At 38.9% G+C, this 23,246-nt stretch overlaps 1 protein-coding gene across 1 annotated transcript in view; it reads right to left on the bottom strand.

Moving 5' to 3' along the window:
- The window catches only part of ADAMTSL1 (ADAMTS like 1), an 876,403-nt gene that overhangs the window by 242,251 nt on the left and 610,906 nt on the right, over positions 1-23,246 (bottom strand). Inside the window, exons 8-10 of the mRNA XM_070429962.1 lie at positions 21,150-21,276; positions 7,327-7,401; positions 3,841-3,998 (exon numbers count right to left, since the gene is read on the bottom strand). Of these exons, the coding sequence (XP_070286063.1) occupies positions 3,841-3,998; positions 7,327-7,401; positions 21,150-21,276 (360 nt within the window). The remainder of the gene's footprint in view (positions 1-3,840; positions 3,999-7,326; positions 7,402-21,149; positions 21,277-23,246) is intronic.

Here is a 23,246-nt window from a genome sequence, read left to right as displayed (position 1 = left end):
TTATCTTCTATTGAGTCTGCAGCTTGAGAAAGGATGCCAATGGCATGGTAGGAGGAAGGGGATAGTAAGCCATGCAGTCATCCAGCCAATAGCCAATTGCCCCTGACACTGTCACAGCCAGTCTGCTCCTACATCCATCTGTCTTAATAGCTACACCTGCCAAGTTGTTCCCGGGTATACCAGTTATTTGTAAATTGACCATCTTCAGAATAGCAGCTTTCTGAGTATAGAGTGCAGGCTATTGTGATAAGTTGGATCAGAAGTTAAAGCATTTAAAAAAAGATGGAAAGGCAGTAATTTGGATCTATCTGCTGTTATACACACTATCTGATTCAGTTCCTCACAAAGACTATGGGGGGGTATTTTATTACCATTTTTCAAATGAGTAAACAGGCTCAGGAAGGTAAAATAACACACTGAGGTTACATATCCAGTGAGCAGGAGACTATACCAAACTCTAGAGAGCATATCTTTTGTACCACTCTACACTAGCATTGCCAAAATGTTGTATAGCCAATGTGTAATTTTTAAATTTTTGAAAGATATGCGTCCCTAGGAAGCAAGGTGATAATTCAGTCTGGTTTTAATCTTTAAAGGAGATTTCAAAATATAACTTTGGAACCAATGGCAATATATAATGATTTTCACTGTGAGAAAATTTTACTGCCATGCAAAAAATGTTTTTTTCTTCTTGTAAATAAACAACATTTGTGTTTTGGCAATAAGTTCCCATAAAGATGTTGACAAATAACCATTTCCATTTTGATTCCTGTGTATCTCATTCAAAAAGGAAGTCATTGCTTAAGTTAATATATAATGCAAAAGAGACTACACTTTGAATGATACTGAGGATGAATGCCAAATTATGTGTATAATTTCTAAGCACCTAAATCATGAAAAATGATAAAAATTAAATGGTAACTTTTTATTTTCAGCTATTTCTGGTGGAAACTTAGGAAAGAAAAATTGCTTTATTATGAATCACTGGGAAAAAAGTAATTTTCTTCTTTTCTCTATATCTTCTTAAATTATATGACTCATTTTCAAGTTTGAATAAACTGATTTTAAAAATTACATAATCTATTTTAGAATAACTTGACATTTATTTGATCTTGATATTTTCTAATGAAACCTAAATTTCCTCTCAATTGCAACCTGAAGCTACATGACAAAATAGGATATATAATGCAAAAATCAATGAAATGATAGCTTAGCTTGTTCCTGAATGAAAACATTTACAAATGGTAGGCATCTAGGAAAGCATCAAAACTTCTTTAAAGTCCATTTTTTTCTTAAATATGTGTATTTACATGTAGAAGAAAAAAAATAGTCTTAGAAACAACAGAGAATACTGAAAAGAGTTCTGGGCCAGAAGAAAAGAGGTTATTTTTGGTTGTGGTTTGTCATCGGGGTGAGCTTGGTCCTGTCACTCAACTTCCCTAAAGTTCAGTTTCCTTGTAGGTAACATGAAGATGTCAGCATCTGTCCCCCTTCAGCAACTGCCATGTGGCTAAAGTCCTTTATTCATCCAACACTTCCTAGGGTTTGTTGTGTTTTCTTATGGAGATATGAAGACAAATACGATTTAGTCCCTGGCCCTCAAGGAACACAAAGTAGGAAGATGTAATGTCAACAGGAATGTTGGGTTGTATCACAGAATGCTTCTGGATGGAGAAAATACTAAAGAACAGTTATAAGTTGTGAAGTGAATGGAAAAAGAAAAGATAATAGCACTGAGAGGGAACAGCATTATGCAAAGGTAATCAGTTATGGGATTGCAAGATTTGGGGACCTGTGAGCCATTCAGTTGGTTGAAACAGAAGAGGAAAACTCAAAGGTGAGGTTGGAAGGGTAGATGAACCCAGATTATTGAGAGTTATACATGCTATGCTATGGGTCTGCATTTTAACCCCAAAGCAATGGGGGTGGTGGTGTGGAGCAATGCAGCATTATGAAAAGAGGGGTTCCGGTTTTAGAAAACTCACTCTGAAAGCAACATGGCTAATGGATCAGAGGCTGGAAACTAATTCAGAGTCAATGATATTAGTTCAGGTGAGAAATTCAAAGGACTAAAGAAGGAGAAGAAAAAATAGTTTTAAAGGATGATATAGAGGTAGAACTGACAAAGTGTAATGTCTAATGAGGGGTCTAGGAGATGGGGAAATTCATGTGAATCAAAGTTTTCCGAGTCAGCTGGGTAAACATTGTATTATTTAAGATAAAAAATCGAGAAGATAGAGCAGGATTTGGGGATAGAAGGGTCCAATTTTGGACATGTTGAGCTCATTGTCTCTGTTGGACATCCAAGTGGTGATGTGCAGAAGGCAGCTGGATATATGAAATGCATTCAACAATGCCATGAACTATTCAAATGTGCATATTACTTGAATCATATTCTATACTTTCAGTATGTGTATTAACTCTCCAACGCCTCTAGGGAAATTAGCATAAATGGTTTATTCAACAGTACTCTAAGAGCTTCAGAATATAAAGATATCTCTCCATTTTTTACTGTACGGCATACCTCGTTCTATTGCGCCTTGCTTTATTATGCTTCACAGGTGTTGCGTTTTTTACAAATGGGAGGCAAGACCCTCCACCAGCGAAAGGATTATGACTTCATTGTGATACTTATTTTATTGCAGTGGTCTGGATCTGAAACTGCAATATCTCTGAGGTATTCCTGTATTTGCTTGTTTAACTACTTACAGCATCATTTCTATTGTGAGCTATCTCTCATGGTTTATAGCTTCTTGCTCAAGTTCATGTGGCTGGCAGGTGGACTGGATTTAAAAAAGCTACCATGCAGATGGAGGCAGTACAGTACTCTGGAACCCTTCTTCCATCCAACCTCACTGCCTATCACATTTTCCTATATGCATTCTTACTTTCAGCTGCCCTGGGGTCATGAAGCCTTAGCTTAAATCAAATGTCCTCTGGCTCCAGGTCCCATGATGAAAAATTTATGGAGTCCTGGACACATTACAAGTTTTACAGCTTTACAGCTGAAATCCTTCAGGTCCTTCTGACCTACTGAAGGAAAAAATATGTTCTATTTTATTGTGATTCCCAAATGTTCTTCTAGTGTGTACATTTTTTCTTACAGAATGTGTACGTTGCTTCCAGCAATGTGTTTTATATCACCTGCAAGAGTAGGGAAGCTCTGATAGAAGGAAACAACCTCATCTTGTTGCCAGTACAAGGGAAGACAGAACTTACGATTGGAAGGAAGCATGACCAAGTCTATGGATCATTAGTTTGTCTCTCTCTTTGACTAAGAATACCTTATATGAGTCAGTGACTACCCAGGGGTGGGCAAACTTTTGGACTCGAGGGCCACAATGGGTTCTTAAACTGGACCGGAGGGCCGGGACAAAAGCATGGAGGGAGTGTTTGTGTGAACTAATATAAATTCAAAGTAAACATCATTACATAAAAGGGAACGGTCTTTTTTTTTTTTTTTTTTTTTAGTTTTATTCATTTCAAACGGGCTGGATCCGGCCGGCGGGCCGTAGTTTGCCCACGACTGGACTATACCCTGACTTGTTTTAAAAAGAGTTTGTATCCCCCAACTAATGATGTATTGGCTTTGTGAGTGGGGTCTTTTTATTAAAACACACACACATACACACACACACACACACACAATTTTCTTAGGACTTTAAAAAAAATCATATGTTCTTGTAAAGTCCAGGATGTAGCTCAACACCCTTGAATTAAACATCTCTTGGATAATTGGCTTTCCAAATCTCTGTCAAAGCCTAAAGCTCTCTCTTCAGGAGATTGTAAACATCATCAGTTTGGAGGGGGCTTGAACACAAGATACCTAAATGGGCTTACCTTGACGATGAAATCTGCGTTGAGTGGTCCAGCGATACTCAGGTTCTCTTTGCCTGGATATTTCTGGAATTCCACACTAGAATTGTCCACAAGAAAGATGCCTGGAGAGCTGAGACTGTTTTCACCTTTAGCCCCCTGGAGGGTTTTGGTTTCTAGATCTACAGAATCAAACACATGAAGAGAAGAGAAAGATGTTCCCAAGGTTGCAGCAGACCACATGCAAGTACTTTCCATGGAACAGAGCCTAGAGCTATATAAGGGGAAGTATCATTCTTTATATGGCTGACACAATTACAATTAGGATATAAACAAAATATATAGGTACACTGGATCACATAAGAGTTTATGCTGCAAATGAAATTATTTTGAAACTCATTATCCAAACATTCAAGTCTCCCTCCAAAAAAATCTTTGATTCCCTGGATGACCTCATTTGGGCACTCCACCTGATCACAATCCTATTCCTTTGACTAAACCATCTTCCATACATATTCATTGATTTCAGTATTCACAGCACTCAGCCTAGAATACCCTACCACCTTCCTTTTTACTCTATAAGATCCAGGGTGTCTCACTGAACTCCTTCAGTACCTGTGTGACTTTATATTCATGAATTACCTTGTATTTATTTATACTTTCTGGTTATTTATTTTATGTGTGCTATCTTTAAAAATGAAGAAAGTCTAGTGACTTAAGGACAGAGAACTAACTGTCCGTTTTGTTTCTCTTTCTTTTTAAAATCCTTCTTGATACTTCATTTAGTATTATGTGCATATATGATCTTTCGTAAGAGCTTAGGACAGAAAGAAGAACTTCTTGATTCCTGGAACATTCCAAGCTGAATCTGGCCAATAACCAAGTCTGTGAATCATGTTTTCTTGTAGGAAATTAAAGTCTGCTGGGAGGATGGTAATTATGACATGTATTTCAGAGCAGGGGAAGTTCTTATGTGATTGAGAGGGATTTAGAATAACTGCCCGCTGCATAAGGGAATGTAGATAGGCTAAATCTAACAAGGACCCTTGGTTTGGGCAGGGGTTCTTTAGAAGAAAGATGGGGAGCCTGAGTGAAGCTCTAGGTCTTCTACCCTAGATTCAATCAGACCGATTCCCTTCTTAAATGTTTTACAGATTGGGGTTCTGTGGTTAAGAAAAATTTTAAGGTGTCTGGATGTACTAAAGTGCCTAAAGTATTTATACTAAATTCTTCTAGATGTTGTTTAAGTCAAGTTCTGTACTGCAAGGAATACCAGTAGGGGGAAAGGTTGGTGTCCAATTAAATGCCCATGACCCTCAGGTGAAGTCTGTGTAGCCCTTCTCTGGGAGTAGGTCAGATTGCCCTCCCCTATCCCAGCACAGAGAGGCCCTCCCAGAAGAACATAAGGCACCCAACAAAATATTCGAGTGTAGGAACTACAGTTGTCATCAGAGGAGAGTAATAGCACTGCATCTCCTTCCTCTAGCCTTCATTCTTCCAGCTGCCTTACATGTGTTTACATGCATTTATGGAGATATCTCCAGGATGTAAGTTCATTTAGTTTTGGAAAAATCTTGGAGGTCTAAGCCTAATGTGAGCATCTGGTTCAATTTTATCACCAGGCCTCCTAGTAACCATCTCAAGGTATTCTGATGAAAGATGAGCTGGACCAGACCAGACTGCCTAGTCTTGTTCTAGTTTGGCCCTAAATTTTTAAGGTTGATCTCATATTGGAGCAGCTGCTGGGAGTGAAAGGCAAAGGGTTGCAAGAGAAATAGAGCATCATTTACTCACATATTCATTCTGAATTATATTCCAAATACAAAACAAAGCAAAAACTTTGTTAGTTATACATATGTTATCAATAGTATATCGACTGAGGGGGAGGGGTTAATGAAGATTCCATTTTGCTTTTCATCATCCATAAATATCATTTGCAATTTTTATCTACCAAATCCTTGGGACAATTAAAGCAAAGAAGGCCAATTCATCAGCTTCCTAGTGATCACATAATCAGGGAATTTGGGAGGCTAATACATTTATAAAAATAAATTTTCCTCTTATATCTATATCCCTTTGGGTTCTTTCTTCCACAGTGAGGAGTCAGTCCCCAGGTGGGTGATGGTCTTGGTCTGATGGGTTTTTGCCTATCCCGGCTCAGAAAAATACTGTTTTTGAGTAGGGTTGCTTCACCAGCAGTTACCTCTGTCCAGCTCTCAAAGGGAAAAACAAATCATTTAAATGGTAATAGTGAACACATATATATCATCCTTTGACATGTGAACACTATATTTTTGGGGGCTGTTCAGGGCTAGGAAAGAACTTGGAACCATATAAGGTGTCTTATCAGCATCTTTTGGCTTTGCCTGAACTGTACCTTACTTATTCCTTTACTTCACATGACCCTTCACATCCCACCTCTCCCATAAAATGTACTTCTTTTTATTTTTAGAAAGACTCTAGTAGGCTATCTGAACTTTCACAGGCTCCAATTTGTCTTCATCTTGTTTGTCTTTCTGGAATGATTTCAGTCATAATCCAATTGCCAAAAGACAGGGCTTGCTACCTAAATTGGTTTCTTAGGCATGTGTGTGGGTGGGGAGAAAGAGCAGAAGATGATAGATGGCTTTGTCGGAACCGGGAACAATTGAAGTGGAGATCAGAAATGCCTGAGGGATCAACTGAAGTGAAATCTTCCAGGGGAATTGAATTTTGCAGAAAACACTAGCATATCCTCTCCTCCCGGCTCCCTGGTTCACAGCCCATAATTTTCTGTTTGTAACTTAGAGGTCTACGTCTAAGCAGCACTAAATAATATTTAAAAAAAAAAAAGACATGGCATGCCTGAAGGTCAGTTCTTGTACAAACTCCGGTGGGACCGTGCTACTATTTGATCTTTGGTCCCACCAGAGTTTGTATATGATCTCCCCATTAGTAATCCTGAACCCAATAACTATCTTCAAGATATTAGGACCCTATATTGTCTTTAATACATGGGATGCTTAATTTACCAAAATGGTTTTCTTTAAATGCCACAGGGTCAAGGTTGTTTGGGGTTTCTATGTTCCTCTGAATTGATACAGTAATGAAACACGAGAAAAGGAAAAATAAAAAAGAGAAAGAAGGAGAGGGAAGGAAGGTTGGAAGGAAGGAGAAAAAAATGCCAAGAGGCGAGGTAAGAAAAAGATCGAGATTAATTGGAAATAAAGAAGACAGAAAATGAGAAATAATATTCACAAAAGCATAAACATGTGCTTACCTCAGGAACAAACTATGGGAGCATCTATTTTGTATTTTTCAGGATGACTGTGGTTAGAGATAATTACCAGAGAGTTTTTTTTTTGCTATCTAATTAGGCAACCAAAAGATAAACAGAAGCATTCAAAATATCATATTATGATAAAGTGGAAAGATTTGTACTTCTGTATTTTAATCTATTCTGGGAACAAAAAATAAATAATAATGCCTAGAATTCCCAATACCCAAAGGGAAACAACTAAGTTTACTTACACAAGTGATCAGGTCCTTTTAAGGTAAGGTGAATGTGTCTGCTTCCATAGGGAATGGCAACCACAGTGTCATCCACTAGAGAGAAACAAAACAAGGTCTTAAAAGCACATAATTGGATACAAAATTACTGATGGTCTCTTATTAAGGCACAAACTTACATACCCCTACCACCCAACCCCCCAAAAATGACAATCTTTTTTTTTTTAAATCTTTGAAATGTGAACACCAATATTTGGGATTCAAATTTTATTTCCTCAAAATAAAATATGACAAAAAAGCTACTCACTAGGTCACTCATGGGGCTATGACCTTTAAAAAATATGTGAATTTTGATATATGAAAAAATGAATTTGCAAGTTTTCATTTCTAATTTTAAATCCTGGTCTTATATTGCCAATTTTCTCTAGATTAGCGCAATTGTGTTAAATTACAAAAGGAAAATAAATTCTAATGTTCCCAGGGTGACTTTATTATATCAAAATCTGGATTTCTCTCCAGTAAAGTAACTGTCTTGGATAAATACAACAGATTAAAGAATAGGGGAAATAAATGTTTGTTTACATTCTTTTAGCTCCTCTAGGGCAGAAACCATGCCTTCCAGTTCTTCAATATCCTTTACTCTATCTGCATCCAATACTGAGTGTCCCATCAATGGTCATTCACATTTCCCCCACACACCCTCTCTGTAAGCCTTAATTATAGATCATTTAAAAATGGATTACTTTTTACAATGCTTGAAATTGAGCCTAAACTCATTGGAAGCAGTGCCAAATGCCAAAACCTACATTTTTAAAAAATTGAAGGTATAGTACATGCACTCCAAACACATCACTGGCCTTCTTATTTAGAACTTCACTTGTGACAACAATACCATATATTTACACAGCACTAAGGAGTTTCACTTTCACCTGAATTATACTACTTATTCTTTCACTCAAAACTTAATAGAGGCCAAGAAGATGCCACCATCCCCACTTTATGATGAAGAAATGAAGCCTCTGAGAAATATAATGAGTAGCTCAAGGTCAAAGAACAGAAGACAAGGACAGCAGGTATTTTAAACTCACCAGCATAGTCAGAAGCTCTGTGGGATCCTCTGTTTCAATATTATACATTAGTTTCAATAAAAGAAGCTCAAAAGATAGGCAATTTCTCTGAACTTCAACATATCATCTTGTCTTTGGGTTAATTTAATTTCAATAAATAAATAAATCTCAGAAGTTCCCTAACTTCTCTGATCCTTAGTTATTCTGTTTGTAAAACAGGGAAAACAACACTTACCTATAATGTTGTTGTGAATAGATAGATGATATAGATATAGATATACAGGTGTATAGGCTGGAACACAGTATTTTGTGAATATAATTCCTTCCTCTCTATTCCAAATCCCCTAAAAACTGAAAGACTGTTTATTTTTATGTTTTTAAATGCCTCAAAGGCCCTACCACATAGCCAGCTGAATGGAAAGAATTACACGCCTTCAATCTCTTCCCCAAAGAGGTTACATTTATCAAGTTCTCTGCAATATTGAATATTCTACTCACACTGCAACTTCCTAGTTGTTTTTAATGTCATATATTGTTAAAGAAAAGACTGAGTTTTAGATAGCTTAGGGTTTGTGGCTTATAAGAACAAAACACATAAGGAGAATATAGAAAAGGAGTAAAGAATGTTCAGACTGGGCCCACAGAGCTCTACACGCCTTGCATAAAGACATGCGTGTTTAAGTTTACAAAAGAAACTCAAAGCAGTCAAAACAATAGGATTTCTAGAAATAGAAAGTCTTTGTTTATCCACAGGTCAAGTAAAGTGCAAGCAAAAGAGAAGCTTTCTGCTGGCGGCAGTCTCCTGACCCACACACTGCTCAGGCGGCCTCCCTCTTGTTCTGCTGAGAAGTGACTCACATTCCACGTGCTGGGGCATTGGCCCAGCTTTAGGCTGATGCAGTAACCTTTGTATGCTCCCCGAGGAAGAGGCAGAGGAACCTCCCAGGCTGTTGGGGGAAGAAGGTAAGGTGGAGTGTAGACCAGGCAAGAATGAAATATCTGATCCCCTCTACTCTTCCCTGGTCAAAGAGAAATGTGGAGCAACTCAGGCTGGTGCTAACTTGAACTGTCAGCAGCACACAGCCCCAGAGACGGGAGAGTCACGGCCTAGTCTGTGGTTCCGTAAAGGGCTAACGGACAACTGGCAGGTTATCAGGCAACCAGCAAATTCATTACTGCAATGCACAAATGTTTCTGAGTGTCTCTTAGGGCCAGGTTCCATGCTAGGTACCAGAGACTCAGTGACGAACAAGACAAAGCAGCAGTCCTACAAGATGGTCCATGAAAAAGGGACCTAAAATTAAAAAATGTGTGGAAAATACCCACATTGATTAGTTTCTTAGGGGCCCTGAACCAAAGAAACCCATTTCACAGTGTGTGTAACCCACTCAGTGTGTCCCTAATGCGTTCATGCAAGGAAGCTTTTGCTTATGTCTTATCTGTTAACACCAGCTGATACATCTCAGAATACACTTTAATATATGATGTTCTTAATTTGGTAAAAAGCAAAATGGAAAAAAAAATTAATTTCATTTTCTGCATGTTAATAAAAAGCCAGTCATTGAGTTATTTATGTATTAATAATTGTCTCACTTGACAATACATTCTCAATGATCAGGGATGGGTTGGGGGATTCTACTGTTTGGTACCTATGATAGTACTGTGCACAGAGAGGTGTGACATCTGAGAATGTGTGAGCAGTCAGTTTATCACCTGCCCCTCAGTGATAAATTGAACGGGTATGGCTGGTGAGCAGGTGGCTATATCCTCTCTTTGCACAACCCTGAGGGTGACCTTTCTTCCAAAGGCACACTTGCTCTGTGATCAAGTGCATCCGCCCTAACCTAGTCTGACTCAACCATGATGCCGATCTTCAGGGCATTTTTCCAGGTTATTAATCAACAACTCTAAAAGACCTGCTTCAGAGATCAGGTAACCTCTTTCTCCATTAAATTGACAAGGTTTCCATGGGAATCACAAATGTTGTTATTTCACATGCATGGGTTATAAATACCCTTTTCCAAGAAAATTGTTCTCAAGGGTTGTACCTAAAAGATTTTGTCAAAAACAACAACAACTACAGTTATTGCCCTGGCCAGGTGGCTCAGTTGGTTGGAGCATCAGTCTATACCCCCAAAGGCTGCGTTAGGGCACATACTTAGGTTGTGGGTTCGATCCCTAATTGGGGAGCACACAGGAGGCAACCAATCAATGTTTCTCTCTCTTTCTCTAAAAGAAAAGCACACACACATATTCTTGGGATAGATTAAAAAAAATTACAGCTAGCCCTGGCTCTTTTGGTTTAGTGGTTAGAGTGTCAGCCCATGGACTGAAGAGTCTCGGGTTCAATAAGTCAAAGGCAACTAATCAATGTGTCGCCTTCTCGTCCATGCTTCTCTCTCTCCCCCCCTCCTCCCTCTTTTCCACTCTCTCTAGCAATCAATGGAAAAAATATCCTCCAGTCAGGATTAAAAATAAACAAATACACAGCTATATACATCTATATTCCACTTCTTTCTGGAATTTTAGATTAATTTTTAATCTTTTCATATATGGATTTTTCTGTATAATTCTTTGCTATATCAGAGAAAGGTGATAATAAAAATGATAAGTTTTGAAAAGACAGGATTTCCTATTCTGATACCTGAGTTTATCTTATTTTTAGACCTGTTGATAAGTGCATGATTTTAAAAGCTCTTTGCTTTAAGCCTTTGGAGCTGATTCTCAATCTTATCATTATTATTTTTTTGTTGAAAGAGCCAGTTAATAGAGTTGGCTACATATAGTCTGCCAGTCTTGAGGAGGTTTTAATGGTATATTTTTCATCTTCATGCCAACTTTATTACTCACAACATATACCCAATAAAACAAGATGAGACCTTCATATCTCTTCTCCTCCTAGTTTATTAGTGATTCCACAATGGAGGGTGTATACTGGAAAGGCCAAACAAGATGCTTCCTCCCCCTGTCCCTGTTTTTTCTAGATCAAAAACTTTGGAGCCATCCTTGATTTTATGCTTTCATCCGATCAGTTAGAAAGTCCTATTGTCACCAGAGTCAAAAAGCCATATTTCACAGATTCTACAATATTTCACATTTTAACCTACATGAAATCGAATGTGTCTCACAATCACTGGTGCTTTATATTCATTCTCCCCGAGGGAGGCGGTAATCCTGCCATACGTATCTTTGTCCGCACAGACACTAGTATCAAAACAGCCAATATCAAACTTGCAAAATGGGTGTCAGCTGCTTGGAAGAAAATTCCAATAGTAGAACACATTCATTTAACCTCTGGGAATCAAATGGTTAGGAGGGTGGTAGGGAGATGACGAATCAGAAGTGCTAAAGAACATCCTCAAAGTGGGAGTCAAAATCTGGATAGTTCTACATACATAATTGGAACGTGAATTAAGATCCCAGTACCAAGACTTGGGCTTTCTGCCAGATGGAGTGGTAGGGTCCAGGCTCAATCTCTTGTCTGAAACAGCCAAAAGGTCAGAAAAAAATATATGAAACCATGACTTTCAAGATACAGGATATCAAAAAAGAAGGTCAGCGATCATTGAGAGTCAAGAAACAAAGTAGGTAAGCGTTAACATTACTTCACCTTACTGCCATGGGAGACTTTCTAGGCGGTAGCTCAGGAAGTGGGCACTCACAGCCCATTGGATTCCCTGAGTTGAGGAGACAAAGCTGAGAGTTCAAAATCAAGGCGGCTAGAGTCTGAAGGACAAATTACCAGAGAGAGAGAGAGAGAGAACTATACAGAGAACTGACTCAAGAGATTTAAGAGTGCTCCCTACAGATATCCAGCAGCACACTCACACCAATCAATCAGTACGTGCATGTGGAGAAACGACCTGAGGCCAGAAAAGAACCAGGCCGGTAAAGGAACTATAGGGTTGAGTACCTGCCACACATCTAGGGCCTGAATAGTGTTTTATCCCATCAGCTGGGCTGTCATTGGACAGTGAGCACCGAGAAGGGTCTTGCCTCAAAGCCAGGGCACAATTGGCACTAGCCCAAACGTGGCTTTGGTCCCAGCTACCGAATTTTAAGATCCAAAAGGATCAAACTGATTTTAAGTAACTTAACTGCTTCCAGAACAAAATTTAGACTATTTAGAGGAATACAAAAATACCTAGTATCTGGCAAGATAAAATTTGCAATGTCTGGAATCAGGTCAAAAATTACCAGACATGAAAATTATACAACAACAACAACAAACAATGACAACAAAATACAGCCCATATAGAAGAGAAAAATCAAATCAAAACACAGAAAAGGCATTAAAATAGTTACTATAACTGTATTCCATATGTTAAAACATTAAGTATAAAAACAAAACAGAGCAAAACAAAAAACTCCAGGCCCAGGGAATTTTACTGGTGCTACCAAGAATTTAAAGAAGCAATAACGTCAATTCCATACAATCTCTTCCATAAACAGAAAAGAAAAAATCATTTTCCAACTCATTGTGTGAGGCCAATATTACAGGTGTATCAAAACCAAAGACAGCATAAGCAAAGAATGCTATAGACAATGATCTCTCATAAACATAGATGTAAAAAAAACCTTCAAACAAAATGCTAGTAAATGAAGCTCGGTAATCTATAGACAGAATAATACACTATGAACAAGTAGAATTTACTCCAGGAATGCAAGACTTTTTGAAATCAATTAACATTACCCATCACAAAAGTCTTAGAAAAACTACATTATCATATCAATTGAGGCAGAAAAAGCATTTGACAAAATTCAAAATCCATTTATGATAATAACTCTCAGCAAATTAGGAATGGATAAGAACTTCCCCAAGGTGATAAAGAGCATCTATAAAAACAAACAAACAAACAAACAACGAACACCTACAGCTAACATCATGCTCTGTAGTGAGACTGAATGCTTTCCCCCTTAAGAATGGACATAAGGTAAGGCTATCCACTCTCACCACTTCTATTCAACATTGAATTTGAATTCCTTGCCAGTGCAGTAAGGCCATAAAAATAACTAGTGGTTTATAAATTGAAAAGGAAGAAAGTAAAACCATCCTGATCTGTAAATAACACGATTGTTTATGTAGAAAATCCAAAAACTCATAGAACTAATAAGTGTTTGGCAAGTTCACAAAATACATGGCCAAGAATAAACTAGCAACACTACAAAAACTGAAATAAAAAATACAATGTCATTTATGAGGTATAAATCCAACTAAAGCTAAAGAGTATGTATGCTTAAAACTAAAAAAGACTGATGAAAGAAATTAAAGAAGACTAAAATGAATGGAGAGACATGAAGTGTTCATAGGTTGAACAACTGAACATAGTAAAGATGTCGATTCTCTCTAAATCAGTCTGTAGAATTAAAATAATTTCAGTCAAAATCCCAGCAAGATTTTTGGTACATATGGGAAAAACAGATTATAAAATTTATGTGGAAAGGCAAAGGAATTAGAATAGAATAGCCAAAATAAGTTTGAAAAGAAGGATAAAGTTGGAGAAATCAAACTACCTGGTTTTAAGATTTACTTTAAAGTTCTAGTAACCAAGATAATGGGATACTGTGAAGAGATCGGAATAGACTCCAGAAACAGACCCACACAGAAACGGCCAATGAATTTCTGACATCTTAAAAGGCAATTCAAGGAGAAAAGGTTATATTTTCAACAAATGGAGCTGAAAAGAATTGGACATCCTAATAAAAAAAAATCAACCTAGATATAAAACTTACACCTAATACAAAAATTAACTGGAACTCAGTCGTAGATCTAAAGATGAAATGTCGAATTCTAACACTTTTAGAAAAAACACATAGGAGAAAACTTTGTGACCTGGGGGTAGGCAAGAAATTCTTGGACATGACGTTAAATGCAGACACAATCCATGAAAGAAAAAAAATGATAAACTGTTCTTCATAAAAAGTAAGAGCTTTTGCTCTGGGAAAGGTAACATTAAGCGATTTTGGGGGGAAAAAAGTAAAAAGCTACCAACTGAGAAAAAATATTTTCAAATCACATATTTGACAAAAGCACTTATATTCAGAATATATAAAGAACTCTCAAACTCAACAGTAGGAAAGCAAACAACCATTTTTAAAAATCGGCAAAGGACTTTAACGCTACACCAAAGAGGAAATACGCACATTTGTGATGGGCAGAATCATCCCCAGCCTCCTCCTCCTGCCGAAGATGTCCCCCAAACCTATGAATATCTTATGTTACGTGGAAACGGGGAATTAAGTTGCTGATGAAATTAAGCTGGCTAAGCAGCTGACCTTAAAATAAAAATATTATCCTAGATTATTTGGGTAGGCCCGATGGAATCATAAGCATTCTTTAAATTAAAAGAGGGAGGCAGGAGAGGAGGTTAGAGTCATTAACATCCGAAGATGCTCTGCTGCTGGGCTTCGAAGATGCCAAGGAAAGAAGATAGACTCCAGAAGCTGCAACGTCAAACCAAAGGACAGTGCGTGCTTCCCTGGAGCTTCTAGGACAGTGATGGCGAACCTATGACACGCGTGTCAGAGGTGACACGAGAACTCATTTTTTTGGTTGATTTTTCTTTGTTAAATGGCATTTAAATATATAAACTAAATATCAAAAATAGAAGTCTTTGTTTTGCTATGGTTGCAAATATCAAAAAACTTCTATATGTGACACGGCACCAGAGTTGAGTTAGGGTTTTTCAAAATGCTGACACGCCGAGCTCAAAAGGTTCGCCATCACTGAGGACCGCAGCTCTGCCAACACCTTGATTTGAGCCCAGTAAGACCCATTTTAGACTTTGAGCCTCCAGAACTATAAAATAAGAGGGTTGCTTTAGGCCACCAGGTTTGTGGTAATTTGTTGCAGCAGCTACTGGAATAAGGCATGAAAAGAGGTTCAACATATTAGCCATTAGAAAAATGCAAATGAAAGCAATGATGAGATAACACTACAAACCAATTCTAATGCCTAAAACAAAAAATACTGACAATGTCAAGCTCTGGTAAGAGTGCTGAGCAAGTGAAACTCTCAGATATTGCTGGTGGAAATGCAAAATGGCAAGACACTCAAGAAAACAGTCTGGCGGTTTCTTAAAAGGCTCAGCATCCATCTACCATACAATCCCAGCCATTCTAATCCCAGGAATTTACCCAGGAGAAATGAAAGCATTTGTCCATACAATGGAATTATGACAGTAATAAAATAAACTGCTGATATATGCTACAACATTAATGCATCTCAAAATAATTAAGCTGAATGAAAAAAGCCAGATGGAAAAAGAGTATGTAATGTATAATTCCATTTTATAAAATTCTAGAAAATGAAATCTAACGATGGAAACGGGGTGGGAGGGAGAAGGAGGAAAGGATTACAAGGGGAATAAGAAAACTTCTAAGATGATGGATACCTTCAGATCTTGCTCATGGTAATGGTTTCACAGGTATATGTACATGTTAAAACTCACTAAACCAGCGGTTCTCAACCTGTGGGTCGCCACCCCTTTGGGGGTCGAATGACCTCTTCACAGGGGTCACCTAAGACCATCGGAAAACACATAATTACATATTGTTTTTGTGATTAATCACTATGCTTTAATTATATTCAATTTGTAACAATAAAAATACATCCTGCATATCAGATATTTACATTACGATTCATAACAGTAGCAAAATTACAGTTATGAAGTAGCAACGAAAATAATTTTATGGTTGGGGGTCACCACAACATGAGGAACTGTATTAAAGGGTCACGGCATTAGGAAGGTTGAGAACCACTGCACTAAACTGTATACTTTATCTAGTTTATTGCATATCATTTATAACAAAAGTGCCCAATACTTATGGACTTTATTTCTTTTTTGGATTCTTTTAAAAATACTGTATCACAAGTACCCTAATGATGTGGAAATTGACTGAGTCTAAAGGGATTAAAAAGAATTGAAGTCTGAGAAAAAGTTTAATTTTTTATCAATTTATTAATTTATTTCAGTTTTATTTTCCCTTTCTGGATGTGTCAGTGCAATACAGTTAGTCTAAAAATATGTCTAAGTTTAAAATAGACCTTATAGTAGTTAAGAAGTAAAAGCCCTAAGTGGTCAGAAGGCAGTGTCATAGTTTCTTAATTTCAATGACTTTTTTTTTCTCTCTTAGTGGTGTATAAAATAATAAATAGTACAGTCTGGCTGGTGTGGTGCAATGGTTGAGCATCGACCTATGAACCAGAAGGTTGTGGTTCAATTCCCAGTCAGGGCACATGCCTGGGTTGCAGGTTCGATCCCCAGTATGGAGTGTGCAGGAGGCAGTCAATCAATGATTCTCTCTAAACATTGATGTTTCTCTCTCTCTCCCCCTCTCCCTTCCTCTCTGAAATCAATAAAAATATATTTAAAAAATAAAATAATGGCACATCTTTCAAGCAATGATGTCTTAGATTCAAAGAAATGCAATTATCCCAAATTGGAACATTTCTCACCACCTCCATAGCTACTACCATGGTCCATCATCATCCCTGGCCTGGCTTACTGTAGTAGCCTCCTGACTGCTTTTCTTACTTTCACAGTTGGGACTCCTTATAATCTATTCTCAGCATAGTAGAGTGATCCCTTTAAAACAAATCATGCCCCTGCTAAAAATCCTCCTGTGACTTCTCATTTCATTGAGATGAAAAGCCAGAGTCCTTATAAAATCCTGCAATATGGGTGCCATTCTCCACCACACACAAGCTTCTTTGCTCTTCAAGAAATATGTTAAGAATGCATCTACCGCAGACCCTTTGCACTTGCTGTTCTTTATGCCTGGAATTCTCTCCCCCCTGACTTTTGTGTGGTGCGCCACCAGTACCTACCTTAGATGCTTGCTCAAATGCCATTTTATCAGTGAATCTTTTCTTACTAACCTTTTTAACCCTCTAATATCCTTGGGTAGCAGCCCAATATCCAATTCTTCTCCTTCCCCACCTTACTTTTTTCCAATCTCCTTCCTGCCTTACTATTCTCCTATCACCATATGACACATGTATTATTTTATTTAGTTATTTGTTTTGTCCCTGTACATGTCTGTCCCTCATATTAGTATGTAAGCCGCTGAGAAAAATGGATTTCCATCTGTTTTGTTTTTTCTTATGTTTCCAGTACTAAAATAGTTCCTTAACACATAGCAGGTATCCAAGAAATATTTGTTGTGGAATAAATAAGTGAACTTCTGCTGAATGAATGATAAATGAATGAATGAATAAGTAGCTTGTGTGTATAACCTGAAGTTCAAGGTAGAAATTTCTTTAAAAATTTGTGCTTTCTTTAAAACATTCCTATGTATTATTCACTTTATAATACATAGGTCTGTGTTTTATTATGAACATCCTTTACCTCAAAATCTTTGAGCCAAAATAACAGTCCAGGAAAACATTTACCCATCGTTATTATAAATCAGCATAAGCCACAGTCTGAGAAGCGAAGCCAAGCATTTAGGAGCTTCATTTGATCTTGATATAAATTAGTGTATCCAGCTCTTGCCACTCAAGAGAGGTGGAGAGAGAGCTTTAGGATACCCAGTAGATTTCAAAACACGCAGATACATATCAGAGGTTTACAAAGCTGGAGACATCAAATTGATAGCAAATAGGCTGGCTCTAGGTCTAAGTATGTTCTGAACAGACTTGGAAAATACATAATACGGCACAAGCCAGTCAAATTTGGGGGGAAATGAGTCTTTAATACCAAGAACCAAACGTAAGTTAGTGTTAGCTAAATCTGATTATTTTTTGTTGGGCTGGGGGAATAGAAACGAAGTGACCAGGATGAATGGAAACACTGAATGCTCTCAGTGGACAGCTTTCTCTTCTGAAAAGGGGGAAGGAGGGCGTGACCTATCTCTTTTTCTGTTGCCTGCATTTGTATTAGGCAAAAAGTCATGTCTTCTAGTACAAATATGGTTTCTTTTTTCTTTGCCAGCTAAGGGAAGCCATTTGCAAGTTCCTCCAGCTCTACCTTCCCTTCTGGCACTTTCCACCGTGGTCTTTCTCCCCTCTTCTGTGTTTTCTTTGTTCCCCCAGGGCTTGATAACACAAGGAAAAAAAAAGTTGGATGTAAGTTCAGAAGAAAATGAGTTCAATGTGGGGAATCCGAGTGCTGGGAGTTCGAAAGAGCATGCGGCTGGCTCCGTGTGCTTTTGGCAGAGCCGGGGAGGGGCCTGGCAGAAGTCTCCGGGCCTTCACGGGTGGAAAGCTGCTCACCTGGCCACTGCACTGGGCCCCGCAGAGCAGCCTAATGTTCCCTGCCTGTGGGTCACCCCGCAGCCTGTAAATCTGGGCGGAAGGTCCTTCTGGGGTGGGGAAAACATAAATGAGGCCGTTTGTTCAGCATCTGCTATAGATTGTGGTGAGGTGCACGCAGATGCTGGGCTTTATTGATATAAATCATTTTGTCAGGAGGCATCATCAGCGCTAAGGTAAACGAATCAATTGCGTTTTGTCATTACGGAAAATCATCGGGCTGTGCATTATGTAATTTACCCACTGCCGCTCTCGAATAGAGCGGTTTGCACTGAGGTGTCTATTTGCAGACCCCGAGATGACTTATGGCTCTCATTTTGCCTCAGTTTGTTCCTTCAGCGTCTCTCCACCTTTGCTCCAGTGATTCTGGCCCCAAAGGTCCTGGATCACCTTTTAACAGGAGGGTAAGAGGATCATCTATCCAACCGGCATGTTCAGGCTCCTCTATGAGGATGGGAAGGCGGGGGACACACGAAGGAATGAAGGAAAAGCATGCCCTCTGCAGCTGCTGCACACAGGCCTGCCATCTTTTTGTGCCTAACAGAAATTTTTAGATTCCTAGAGAATGAGCATGACTCAGTTATGTGACTCAAGGAAAAAGATTTTAACTCTTCTGTATTCCTTAAAGAGTTCTATTAAAGGGACTTTCTAAATGTACCTCCCCCACCCCTCCCAAATATATCTCACTGTGATTTCAGAGATTTACAAAAGAATTATGCCTCTAACTTTCTATCCTTCTCTGGTTTTCGTTGTCTAAATTCTTTAATTTTTCATCTTACAGAAATGCTACCAAACATGACCCCCCCAAAAAAGTATCTTGCCTGAATGTACTATATCAATGTCTAACTTACCTCATCATTCATTCTCTCTGCCAGAGTATTTAAAAAAATTTTTTTCTTCAAAATCACATTTTTCACTGCTTGCAGGGATATTAGAATGTGGAGAGTTTCCCAAGCTGGCACCTCCAATGTTTCATGTGTTTAAAAGTCCCTAGCTTTTTATCTTGCCACCTCCTTCCCCCTAGAGCAGTGGTTCTCAACCTTCCTAATGCTGCGACCCTTTAATACAGTTCCTCATGTTGTGGTGACCCCTAATTTCATTGTTACAAATTGAACATAATTAAAGCATAGTGATTAATCATAAAAACAATATGTAATTATATATGTGTTTTCCGATGGTCTTCGGCGACCCCTGTGAAAGGGTCGTTCAACCCCCAAAAAGGTTGTGACCCACAAGTTGAGAACCGCTGCCCTAGAGCCTAATTCTTTTGGCAAGCTGGTTTTTCCGGACTTCTCGGAATAGTTCTCCAGTACCCACTACCTTTCTTCTTGGCCTGCGAGTCCATTTAAAGCCATAAACCGCTCATATGTCAGTTGTTTTCCTCCACTGAGTCAACAAGTGAATAAAGCCACATTTAGTAAAGATATTCCTTCTCACTTTCCAAGCCAGAGGAGACTCAATCAAGGATCTATTGAAGGATTCTGGATAAGGGCAAAATCTGGAGACAATATGCCAAGCAAGGTCAAATTATTCTAAAATGGCATGTCCTTGGCTACAAGGGCTGTCTTATTTATGTCTACATCTGCTGCAGTACCAAGCACAGAGCAACATTGATGTGTGACTCCGTTGTTGGGTTGGATATTATAAGAACATATACCACCTACCCTAGCAGGACCCAGCTAGGCAGATATCTGAAGTTCCTTGCCTTGATCCATCTACCTGCTTTACAAAGGTCCCACCATGTTCCATGGGACAGTCCAGAGGAATGAATATGTGCTTAGGCTTTGGAATCAGACCCTGGGCTTAAATCTTGGCTCTGCTACTTGATGGCGGTGTCACTCTGAGCAGGTCACACAACATGGCTAAGCCTCAGTTATCTCACTTGCAACATGGAGACAAGCAGCATCTTGCTAAAAGATTGTTGTAAGGGTTAGATGAGATGATCATGTAAAGTTTCCAGCACACACGGCTATATAGTAAGCACATATTTATTGGGCTGGTGCAGAGAGATTAGGACAAAAAGGCAACGAATGGCTTCGCATAATTGCTGCCTGATGTTAATGCTGAAAAAAATCTGTGATCAACACTGATCAAAAGTCACTTTGTAAATGAAGACCATGTGATTTCACCATTCGAGAGTGGATTTGCTCTGATCTGTTTAGGCTCCCTGCTATCTTCCACCACGCACATCTGACTATGTGTGAAGGAGCAATGGGGATGCATTCTGTCCTCAGGCTGGGCAACTAGCTCATGCCTTCACATAGGGTGTATGTCTAGATGCTCCTAAGGTATCTTAAATGGAAAGGTTTCCTCCTTGGGGTTGCAATGGGTGACTTGATTTATCCCACTTCAACGAATCCACAAAGCAGGGTCATGAATCGTTTCACAATACTTTCAGATCTGGCTTCATGTTGGGGAAGGTGTTATTCACTAGTTGCTGAGGGGAGCTAAGCAGGAGCGGGAGGGGGAGGAGCTAACAAGTCAAAAGGCCCAAAGATTGCCCCATCTCTGTAGCATCTTACGTTTGGTTGCTGAGAGCTGGGATTTGTAGTGCCCTCGGACCAGCCTGCAGGTGGACCCATCTCCGTTGCAAACTCCACAGTTATCTTCCTTGGTAGTGCTTCCCAGCTGATGATCACAGCCAACAATCTAACAAGAAAGAGAGATGTGTAATTCAACCAGGTGCCTACTGCTGGACCCCGGGTCCTCCCGTTGTCTTTGAGGAGGCATAAAACATGATTCCTATGAAAGGGACCGAATTCAGCTGGAATTTGAATCAAGCTAAGAAAGAAAAAAACAACATGGGTAAAGATGTTTTTATAGCTCAAATAAACAAACAGAAAGATAGGTGAGATGGAGAGAGAGGCAGGGAAGGAGGGAGGGAGAAGAGAGAGAGAAAAAGGGAAGGAGAGAATCAGGAAGGGGGAAAGGTGTGAGAGAGAGGAGGATCTGGCACTATTGATATTATAGAACCTTCATTCAAAAATAATTCCCACTGTCAATAATTATGATTCACTCAAATCACATAGGCATCTTTTTAAAAAAATATGTTTTTATTGATTTTAGAGAGAAGGAGAGAGGGAGAGAGCTAGAAACATCGGGGCATGTGCCCTGACCGGGAATCAAACAGGGGATGTCTTGGAGAATGGGTCAGTGCTCAAGCCACTGAGCCACTCCAGCCAGGCCACACAGGTATCTTTTAAAAATAGATGACAAAGCACCAACTCCTTCAACGGTTGTACATTTTTTGAAATGCAAAGATGTCATTTAGAAAACATAGTGCTGGGCTCTTAAGTGGGGAGCAAAGGTAAGCTAAGTCTACCTGGAGGGGTTCACTGTGGTGGAGCAGCAATAACCCTCAGTAGGTTCAGAGGCTGCAGTGAGGCGACGTCAGCATTCCACCAACTGTCGTCCATGCAGAGCCAAGCGCATGCTGGCTTAAGACTTCTTCAATGTGCTTCTATATGACTGCAGCAAAGTTATTTTCAAAATGAACCCACACCTGAGCTGAGCAACTTCTGTATTCACTCTCATGTCTGAGCACAGTGTGGAATGGGAGTGAAGAAGAAATGTATTTACCAAAAAGGCATTTAATCTTTCAGCCAACAATGATCAGAGATCTGCTATGGGCCAGGCACAGTGCGAGGAACAAAATCCAATGGAGACTTTAAGCACATAGGGGTCCAACCTCAAGGGACTTAAGAGTTTAGTGGTGGAGGCACCCATTACTCAAATCACCAAATACAATAATGTACAATGATAATCACCATACAAGCTATAAAACACAGATACAGGTACTGCAAGAGCATAAAATATGGAGAATTTGATCTGGCTTGGGAGACCAGAGATAATGTCCCTAAGAAAGCATCTTTTGAGCTGAGATATAAAGACGCAGATTAACTAGGAAAAGGGGACATGTTGCTGTGGGGTTTACAGAATATTTTAGTCTTGCCTAGATACTAGCTAATTAGAAAATAAGCAAAAAGTAGGCCCTGGCCGGCTAGCTCAGTTTGTTGGAGAGTTGTTCCAATATATCAATGTTGTGGGTTTGATTCCCAGTCAGGCCTTATATAAGAATCAACCAATGAAATGAATAAATAGGTGGAACAATAAGTCAATGTCTCTCTCTCCCTCTCTCTCTCTCTCTCTTTCTCTTTCTCTTTTCCCCTCTCTCCCTTCCTCTCTCTCTCTAAAATAAATAAATAAAAATTTAAAAAAGAAAGTAAGCAAAAAGCAAAGTTGGCAAAACAAACTACAACCACCATCAAAATATCAGAAGATTAAATCATCTGATTTCCTTAGGGTTGAATCTTTTGAGGAAACGTGGCGATCTTAATTTAAGCAGTATTCAAAGAATCGCTGCCTCTACTGCTTTTGTTTGGAGTTGGAAAGATACTCAGCTCTGTGGAAGGACAAGGTGCACAGTGGGGCATGGGAATTTACACTCTCAGGTATCTCAAAGCTAACTAGGTTTATTTCTCAAATTAAAGAAATTTCAGGTTTCTCAAAAGACTTAAGTTTCTCTGGAAAATTTTTAATAGGCTCTGATGTCTCTAAAGGAGCCAAAAAGAAGATAATCATGGAAACCTCCCTAATCCTAAATATTTCTTATGGTTCTA

This window comes from Myotis yumanensis, unplaced genomic scaffold (assembly GCF_028538775.1).
Source record: "Myotis yumanensis isolate MYYU_CA2020_CCGP unplaced genomic scaffold, mMyoYum1.0.hap1 SCAF_12, whole genome shotgun sequence".
Classification (NCBI taxonomy): domain Eukaryota; kingdom Metazoa; phylum Chordata; class Mammalia; order Chiroptera; family Vespertilionidae; genus Myotis; species Myotis yumanensis.
Note: the sequence above shows the minus strand (reverse complement) of the source record. Positions and strands in the feature narration are given on the sequence as shown.